Here is a 9936-nt window from a genome sequence, read left to right on the forward strand (position 1 = left end):
TTTTTTTTTTTTTTTGTAATTTTTCTTTATTTTTATTTTTGTTTCCCCTTCTCTTCCCCCATTCTGTGTGTGTTGCGGGCTCAGACCCATGTGATGCAGACGTCGTGACGATCTCTTCATCTTCGGACTCTGAGGACGACTGCATTGTCATCTCTGAAGGAGAAGGAGAAGAGGAAGAAGAGGAGGACGATGTGGATACTACTAATTCTGGAATGCATACCAATGACTTATATAATATACCTGATGAACAAGGAAGAGTTCTTATTAATGTTGGCAAACCTGAATCGGAGCCAGAGATTTATCTCGCTCCACAAATAGCCAGGATAATTAAGCCACATCAGGTATGATATAAATAAATATTGCTATTTTCCTACTTCCTTAAGTATTTAATCATACATTTTTTTAATGTTGTGTCTCTCTAACATTCCCTTTATTTGCAAGGATACAGGGTTGCCATGTTTGCACACTTGGCCCCAACATAGCAAGGGCTGAACTTATTCTGCTTAGTTGTAGGGATGGAATATCGAAAACAAAATATTGATAATTTTTTTCAAATTAAAATTATATATAAATGGTTTTCTGATCTTAAGATATTTTCAAATACGTTTTCTGAATTAAAAGTTCCAGAATAATTTTTAACTACTGTAGGTTTGGCTTCATTCACAGTTTGTAAAGGACTGTGGGAGTATTAAAAGAGCTCCCAAAGCTGACTGGTGAGAAATTTATTACTGAAGATCAAGTTAGATATTATAATATGATCCTTAGCTTGGATGAACGTAATCTTGCAAAGAGTTTCATCTCATAAGTGAGGGGGAAAAGAAAAGCTAAATCAGTGCTTCAGACAATCATTGTAAGCTATCTGTGAAGACAATGCCAATAGTGTTGCATTTAATGCCAACAACAATGATTTTGTAATCCAAAGAAAGTTAGAGCAACTGAGTACTAGTTTAGATTAACTAGTTTTTCATAAAAAGTCTCCCCTTTTCTTGATGTTATTGTATTTTAAACTTCTAAAGACTATGCATTTTGAAATTATTCATAAATGTGACATAACTTGTTTTAATGAATGTTATCATATTGGACCATACAAAGATTATTGTTGAAAACGTTTCTTTTAAGCAATTCTTATCCATTAGGTTAAAGACTATATTACATCCAATACAATTGTTTAGTCTATTAAAGAATGAGTGTTGGATTATATGACAATCATTACATAAAATTTATTATCAAGTGAGAAAAGAGAACTCTTCAGTCTTTCGTTCAGTAAGAAAAAAAAAATGTAATTTTAAAAATATTTAATTTTTATGTTTTGGACCACTACAACCCATGAAGGGTCAGGGGCGCTGTACTTTGTAAGGAAGTATTGTTACAAGACCAACGGTTGGGCAAGGAGGTAATTTGTTCATCATGCCCAATTGCCATATTTTTACCTAATTGAGGGTACCTACTTAATGATGCTGGATGGACCCTAGAGGGCTCCCAAACCCACAGGGCTGACTCACAGCTACAGTGAAACAGAGTCCTTGGTCCTTGGAGTTAGTAGTTTAGTGTCTTACCACTGAGCTACCCATTTCCACCTCTAAGATAGTGATATAAAACAAAAATTCTGATGATAGCATTAAAAAGAAAAGTATTATGTTATTTTAAGTTTGCTCTTTGTTATTAGATTATAGGCTTGAGTGAAGTTATTTTCAGGATTTAAAATTACTCTCTTCACAGATCAATAAAAGTTTAGTTATTACAAGACACCAAATATTTTATTTTACTTATTAAACTGTTAATTACTCTTTACAGATTGGTGGTGTTAGATTTTTGTTTGACAACGTAGTGGAAAGTATCGAGAGGTTCAATAATTCAACTGGTTTTGGCTGTATTCTTGCACACTCTATGGGACTTGGAAAAACACTTCAGGTATAAATAATGATAATTTTATTGTACTAAGTTATTTTCTATTATTTGTTTTTGTGTATATTGAAAGTTTAGTCAACTCTGCTCAGTCATCCAAACTCTTGTCAATTGAATGTACTCTTATTTAAAACTAAAGAAGTTTTAAATTATTCATATTGGCATTGGTCTTTCATGAGCTGAACTATCCTGTTAATTTTCTTTGACCTCAGGATCGACCCACCAGTTCATTTTTATCTTGATCATTTTTACCATCCTATTTTATATTTAATTTCTTCTAATTACAATTTCTTATTTGGAAAGAAATTTAATGTATTTATTTGCAATCTATATTAGTATGTGCTTGTGGCAAGCTATCAGTTTTGTTTGAGAAGTTACAAAAGAAAAGTTTACTCTCTGCTCCCTTTTCAGAAGGTTAAAATATTATAAAACATGGGAACATACAGCCTACTAAATTTGGCAGGTTTTCCTCATATATCTCTTGTATTTCCATTGTTTATTTTTCATTCAACTATTGCAACAAAAATTACCTTAAATATTACAAAATTATTTTCTGTTCCTCTGTGTTTAATTGAAGGTTTATTATAACTGTGCTTATTTTTCTTATCTCTCTATGGACATTAGACCACAGTCTCCTGTGTTTAATTTTACTAATTAAGTGCTTGGTTATTTTGCCACAGATCAAAAAATTACAGGTATTGTACAATAAAACTGGATATTTAGCTTATAATATTACGTGAAGCTAAAGTGTTTATTTGGGCACAGTAATTTTATGAACTACCATTCTAATTGAAAACATTTCTGTTATATAGACTTTTTATTGAGGACTTACAACTCTTAAGAAAATGGAGCGTTAACTATAATAAAAAGCTTGAATACTCACTTGGTTGTAATCTTGCCATGACAATACCTATGAAGCTGAAATTTTTAAAGAGTAAATTGCCTTAAAATTTTTTTCTAATTAAATAAATATCATTTTTCAACGAACTCGAAAACCATACATTTCCTGTAACTTTATAGCTGTTCATTTGTAGAATAACATCTACCAGACAAAACAAATCCATCTAATTTTCCATGGAAACCCGTTATCTTTTTATTGATCTATACTATTATATAAAGCTAACGAGTTTGTTTGATTACTGTAATTTCAATAACTATCGATCTGATGGAAAAATTTCTTCTTGTGTTACAATGTTTATTCAGGAAGGCTGTAGTTGACTTGTGAGAAGACTTTTCTTAAGGAAAATTTTAAAAATGCTTTCTATTAAGTCCATATGAGATATGGATTTTAGTAACCTCAGTAATTTGTGAATTTTTAGGTGGTTTCATTTTGCGATGTTTTCTTGAGGGAAACTTCTGCAAAGACTGTGATGTGTATAATGCCTATAAATACATTACAAAATTGGGTCGCAGAATTTAATTTATGGCTTCCTACCGATCCTACTATCTGTTCACTGGCTGTCCATGGCGAGGTTAGGCCTCGCAATTTTGGCATATTTGTTTTAAATGATATGCATAAAACTATTGCTGCCCGTGCAAAGGTAAGGAAATGTATTTAGAATGTATTCTCTTAAGAATATTTTAATTAGATGCTCATGAATTTTCTTTGAACCTTTAATTATATTTATTAAAAAATTAATGTTTTAATTTATTTATTAGTTGGTTTTAGTTGAAGGGAGGTATTAAATTAAGTTAATGTTGGGCGATTGATACTTTATGTATAATTAGTTAATTATAAATAATTAAATTATTATTTTATTATAACATGGCATATTTATGATATAATATAACATACAGGTTTTGTACCTGAAGATGGTTTTACAGGTCTAAATGTTGTAAACTTAATAAATTGAGGTTAAGTATTAGCAGCACAATATCAATTTTATTCATATTTTAATTACCTTGCAAATAAAATATTTATTGTATAAATTATGTTTAAGATATATTGAGTATCACCTATTTTTTTTTTTTTTTTTTTTTAGATTAAATATATTTCCTTTCTATTATATAATGATTTTAAGTAATGCTTAAGTGGCTGTATTTGTGTACTCAATTACAAGAGAAGCCAGTATCAAATTAATAATACAATTGAGCTTGGTTTTATTACTGTTATATATTCTGTATTACTGTATTATATATTCGGTATTACTATTATATATTCTGGTTTGGATCTGGTCTTGTTCTCTTTAGTTTATGAACATGTTAACTGCATATTGTATTTTTGTATCTGCACACTAAAGAATGAAGAAAGAGTTAAAGGAATTCATTTACAATCGATCATAATTTTAAATTAATTCAAATGAGCTGGAGACATATAATAAATATTATTTAAGCTTAACCAAGGTTTTAATTCAACTGGAAACCCTTTCTAATTATATTTTCTATTTAGATTTTATTGGTGTACAGAAATATATTGATCTGAATAGAATAATTTAAAATTGGTTTTGCTTTGAATGCAATTAAAATACCTATGGTTAATTTAAAATCTTCTAATAGTATGTAATATTAGTCAAGTGGGAGTTTTATTTAACATTTTTGGTTACAGTTAAGTGTTCAAATAGACAACATTAGATTGAAATGAAAAAACCCCTTATAATTGTAATGGTTTTGTTTCCCTATTCGAAATTTTGAATTTAAGAAGAAATGAATTCTTTTAATATATTTTTGAGAAAATAGTCATTATGAAATTTTCAGTTCTTATTTACTGATCCAGGGTCTTCATTAATGAATATACCTTTTAGATAGGAAATAAAAGCTAATAGAGTACAATTTAGTTAAAGAACTTATTTTTACAACATTAGCCTTAATGTACTGTGTGATCAACATAGCAATGGCATATTTCTATAATTAATCCGAATAGGACGACAGTGTGTAATCTTAATTTAAAAATTTTATTTAATTTGTAGGTTGTTGAAGAATGGAATAGAGATGGAGGAGTTCTTCTTATAGGATACGAAATGTACAGACAGCTCTCTTTGAAGAGACCTGGCAGATTAAGGAAAGGAAAAAAGAGACCTCCCGATGAGGATGTCGAAGATGAAAAAAATAAACCACTTTTAGAAGGTATTGTAATTTATTATTTTTTTCTCGTTTACAGGCATAAAACCTTTTGGTCATCAACGCCTATTTTTGTATTGTAATTTGTTAAAAAAAAATGTTTGATGTTTATATTTTATTTGATAATAATATGTGTTTTGAATAATAACTTGTTTTTGGAAAGTTATCTTCTACAATTGAATTTTATAATGACAAACAGAAAAACCCTTTATTTTGCTTGCAGTGTTTATTAAATAAAATGATTAAAGTAAATTTTACGATTGTTTTTAACTGAATAGGAATATTCTAGGTTGCGAAGGAACTCAATACACTTATTGGATCAGTAGTTGTCTATTTTTTTTCCCTCATAAACATACCTTTTCCTTCTGCTAAATTTTATTTTCAACCAGCTGTGCTTCGCAATTTTACCCGTGTTAAATTGCAGGGTAGAAGTTTCCTTAGCTCACTTTTGAATAAGACTAGGATCTTTCTTTGATATGAGCTTTTTGTCATTGGTTGGTTTGATAATGACATGATTGGAGATCAAGGAGCTTTATAAGTTTAGATCATGTCTAAAACAGACTGGTGGGCGCAAGAAGGTTTAGCCGGAATTTGTTTTTTGTGCTGTGAAAAAATGCTAAACCTTGTATTAAAAAAGTAATATGTGCAATAAAACATAAGATATACACTTCTATTATAAGGAATGAAAAGAGGATTTCCAAATGTACATGTGATATATACTTAAAAGGCTTAACAATATTCTCAAACATATCTAATTCATGGGATCATTTGATGAGGAATGATGTAAATGGTAGTATGGTAAGATGGTATCGTTAGTCGCCAACCAGTATCAAAATTATTGATAGTTATTGGATTATCAAAACTAATGTCAACCTTTTTGGTAAGTCAGCAACCAAGGACAGGCTGTAGTTACTTGGTGGTAGAACAAGTTTTGTTTATCTTACCTATATAATAATCCTGCATCATTCCATTTATCTGGAACTCCGAGTACCAATTTTCTTAACAAAAAAGATGTTCTATTATTGTTTACAAAATATTTGATCCCTGAAATCTCTTGAATTTTTTATGATTGTCCTCTTCGGATGTGTTTTATTAGATCATATTCGACTAAAAAATCTATACTACTGAATTTTTAAGCTAATTTTGACATGTATGTTGTGTTATATAATGAGCACCACTTATCTGTTTATAAGATTTAGCAATTTTTTATGACAGAAATAAAAAGTATAATATGGGGAAAATGTTTGGTTTTCCTTGTTAAAATTTAGCCTAAACTAACTACCAGAAATCAAATTACACTCAACTTGCTTCTAAAGTAACTTTAATTATATCAAATGTAAAAAAACAAAACAATACTGACTGAAGTTGTTCAATGCATTTAAAACATTCTCTATATCTGACAACTGAATATACTTTCTTGTCAACATCCTAATATTTTGATTTTTATATGCAAGTCCCTACTTAGTTAGGGATTTTAAATTTATTTTAAAATCTATTTTGTAAAAATTAATATATTTCTTTATTTTTAATTTTTTGTCTCCTTCTCTGATGATAACTTTCCTATATTGATAAAGAAATTTATTCACTTCAACATTTTTTTTTTTAAGCAATGCATGAAGCATTGGTTCGACCTGGACCTGATCTTGTGATTTGTGATGAAGGCCACAGGATAAAAAATTCACATGCTTCCATTTCTCATGCTCTAAAACAAATTAGAACCAAAAGGAGGGTTGTCCTGACTGGATATCCTTTACAAAATAACCTCCTTGAATATTGGTAAATTACAGAAATTTAAAACACTTCGTATTTTTTTTGTTGATGTGAATTTCCCAATTCCTCATATTTATTTTCAGGTGTATGGTTGACTTCGTTAGGCCTAATTATCTGGGAACAAAGACTGAATTTTCAAATATGTTCGAAAGGCCAATTCAAAATGGGCAGTGTATTGATTCTACTCCACAAGATATAAGACTCATGAGATACAGAGCTCATGTTCTCCACTCTCTTTTGGAAGGGTTTGTTCAAAGGTTAGTGAAGGTTGATACTTACTAATTGTTTTGCTTGGCTTTCTGATAGTAAATATAGTTTTTGAAATCTAGCAATATTATTCAGGACTACTCTAAGGCTTTATTCGCTAATGTCTAGCACTGAATGGGTTGCTGCTTGTTTGTGATATCAACTTAATATTATCAGTGCTTATTACTTTCACTCACACAAGAGATATATATAGTAAGGAAAAGTATTGTGATTGTGGAAAATTTTGAATTATTGTTTTCCACGGAAATACATGTTTTGAGGTTCCCTGGGTTCAATATACCAAGTCTTGCAGTCTGTGTGTCTGTATGTGGTTAGCCTAGCTCAAAAAGGAAAAGTTGTACAAAACTGAAATTACATTTTTAAGGCTAGTATATGCCTGCAATGTGACAGCAACTTTTTTGATAATATCGCCTGACTAGAAGTGCCATTTAATAAAGTCGATTTTTCACATTTTTTTTTATTTTTCCAAAAGGCAATGATTTTGATTAAGCATGTCAATGAACTTTTAAATGCTCTTATATATCATCTAGATCTTGCAGCCATTGAAATAGTCTGACATGGCTTAAATGAAAATTTTTTAAAACATCTTCCCCTTAATGTACCTTTAATTTTATTTATTTGAAAAAAAAATATATTTCTCATTGTTAGCAGTAATAAACAATGTATAAATACAAAATGTTAAATAATTTTGTGAATAACTAAAGGAGAAATAGGAAAACATCTGATTTCAACTGAAAAAACTGATGCTGATCTTTCCTGATTGGATTATGGCTTTGTTATCTTTTTGTTGAACTGTTGTATTCTTGGCAGTAACAAAATTAATAGTTGTTATCTGCACCTCAAGAAACTCTACGATACAAATTTTTATAATAATAATAATAATAAAGGCTTAGCAAACCCGAAGGTTTGATGCTAATACCACCAATCTTTCTCTACATACATCTTTCCAGTGATGCCCCTCCAAACCCAATTCTACTAAATCAGTTATAAAGCAATCCTCCCATCTACATTTCCCTCGGACATTATTCTATTCTGTTAGTTCAGTGTTTATTAATATTGTAGGGATCCACTTGTTACTAAGCCCCAAATATACGACACAATGCTATTACCAGAATTACATTTACTGGGTGCAGTTCCCTTAATTTAGTGTTGTGTAGCCTTCTAAAGTCTCCCATTAATTCATCCTGTTTTGGTCCAAATATTTTACGTAACAATTTGATCTCAAAAACCTTTAAGGCACAAATCTTTTATAACAGCAGAAAAAGAAAATTTTTTGTTTGTAATTCTTGCCTTCACCAGTCTTTGGATTTTCTTTTTGAAAATCATAAAAATAGTGATAACTTAAACATGAGCCTACAAATATACACAAAACCTGTGGAGGTATGGAGGGTGGAGGGAGTGATGTGAAAGTGAAAGTTTTGTGATGTGTGCACCGCACAGTTGTTTTTATATTTGTCCTTTATGTCAACAGGCGTAGCCATTCTGTATTAAGGAATACTTTACCTCAGAAGGAAGAGTATGTTATTCTGGTTAGGATGACGACATTTCAGAGAAAATTATACGACACTTTTATGAATGAAGTAGTTAGAACAAAAGCAGTGCCCAATCCTTTAAAAGCCTTTGCCGTCTGTTGTAAGGTGAGTGAGACAGTTTTGTGAGTTATTTATTGATTTGATCTTTTAAATCTTTATTACTTATGTTTTTTTTACTTATATTATTTATGTATATTATTGTTTATTATGTTTTAAATGTTTATTAAAATTTCCTGGATATATCTGACCTATTTAGTTCTTGAAATGTGGTTAACCATGATTACAATTATTAAACTTTTGAAAGTGAATCCTTACACTTCTGTTACCAAGGACCAGTTTTAAAAAATCTAATAGTTTTATTTCAAAATATTTGTTTTATACTCAATCTTCACAATGCAGGATAGTCTAATCCACTCTGGTTCTCAACACCACAAATGATTTTATAATTACTTGTTTTAATTTTACTGATTTAAATTTTAATAATTTCACCCTCAAAAAGATAATAATAACCTCTATTTCTCATTAAAAATTAAGATATTTTATGATTCTTACGATAGATTTTTCCTTCATTATAGATCTGGAATCACCCTGATATACTTTATAACTTCATTAAGAAAAAGGAACTAGATGAGCTGCAAGACTTAGATATAGAAGAAACTGCTAACCTTCATACTGGCCCCAACTCTCCAAGGAGACCATTAGCTCCTAAGGACAAGAAAGGAAAAACAGTTAAAAAGGTGTGTAGGTAATCAATAATCAAAGGTTATATAATTGATTTCAATTTTGATTATTCAGCATAATTAGATAGTGTATAGTCGTCATAGTGTTAATGTCAGTTTTTGAAGTATAAATTCTCATATGATTACAAGACTAATTTGAACTTATTTCTGACTTAATCCCTTTTGAAAAAGGAAATACTGTGTGATCGTATTTCAGGATCACTATGATTCAAATTAATATATATATATATTCCATGTTTCCATGATTGTAAGTTAAATGTACTGTTTTCTACTTTCATAGCAACAATTATTACTGTACAATATTTCAATATTTTTCTTTTTCTTATTTTCTGCGCAGTAAGTTGTGCACCCACTGAGACTAGATAAGTCTACTCTACTCCTCTCTGGCCTGTTTCAAAATTAAATTAGCATGTGATATATAGAGTATGCCATTACACTACTCTGCTTTGCACTGGCCTTTCTCTATCTTGCATTTTAATTACCTGTATGGACTGTTCGATTCACAATGGGTGTAATACTTTAGTTGTTACATTCTTGAAAAATTTCAGTTTTCATTTTAGGTGGTCCTCATACTCACATTTTCTTGCAATGTGACTTTAGTACAATTCAACTTAGGTAGTCTTCTTTTTCTCTCCCTCTCCCTCTCTCTCTCTCTCTCTCTCTCT

The 9936-nt window shown here is 30.0% G+C and overlaps 1 protein-coding gene and 1 long non-coding RNA gene across 5 annotated transcripts in view; one reads left to right on the plus strand and one right to left on the minus strand.

Moving 5' to 3' along the window:
- LOC106685653 (uncharacterized) overlaps positions 1 to 9936 on the plus strand; it is a 49445-nt gene that overhangs the window by 12965 nt on the left and 26544 nt on the right. For 3 of the 4 annotated variants that reach the window (XR_001343878.3, XM_014428454.3, XM_014428455.3), the window contains exons 6-13: positions 85 to 341; positions 1795 to 1911; positions 3225 to 3446; positions 4812 to 4968; positions 6570 to 6738; positions 6816 to 6989; positions 8471 to 8636; positions 9107 to 9268. Coding sequence is in view for 3 of the 4 variants with exons in the window: in XM_014428454.3 (XP_014283940.1) it covers positions 85 to 341; positions 1795 to 1911; positions 3225 to 3446; positions 4812 to 4968; positions 6570 to 6738; positions 6816 to 6989; positions 8471 to 8636; positions 9107 to 9268 (1424 nt within the window). In the remaining variant the exon portion in view is untranslated. The remainder of the gene's footprint in view (positions 1 to 84; positions 342 to 1794; positions 1912 to 3224; positions 3447 to 4811; positions 4969 to 6569; positions 6739 to 6815; positions 6990 to 8470; positions 8637 to 9106; positions 9269 to 9936) is intronic. The other variant, XM_014428456.3, reaches the window with a different exon arrangement.
- The window catches only part of LOC136795948 (uncharacterized), a 21587-nt gene continuing 15655 nt past the window's right edge, over positions 4005 to 9936 (minus strand). Inside the window, exons 2-3 of the long non-coding RNA XR_010843650.1 lie at positions 9084 to 9236; positions 4005 to 4139 (exon numbers count right to left, since the gene is read on the minus strand). This is a non-coding gene — a long non-coding RNA (uncharacterized lncRNA). The remainder of the gene's footprint in view (positions 4140 to 9083; positions 9237 to 9936) is intronic.

This window comes from Halyomorpha halys, unplaced genomic scaffold (assembly GCF_000696795.3).
Source record: "Halyomorpha halys isolate HHAL.00 unplaced genomic scaffold, Hhal_1.1 Scaffold722.1, whole genome shotgun sequence".
Taxonomy (NCBI): Eukaryota; Metazoa; Arthropoda; class Insecta; order Hemiptera; family Pentatomidae; genus Halyomorpha; species Halyomorpha halys.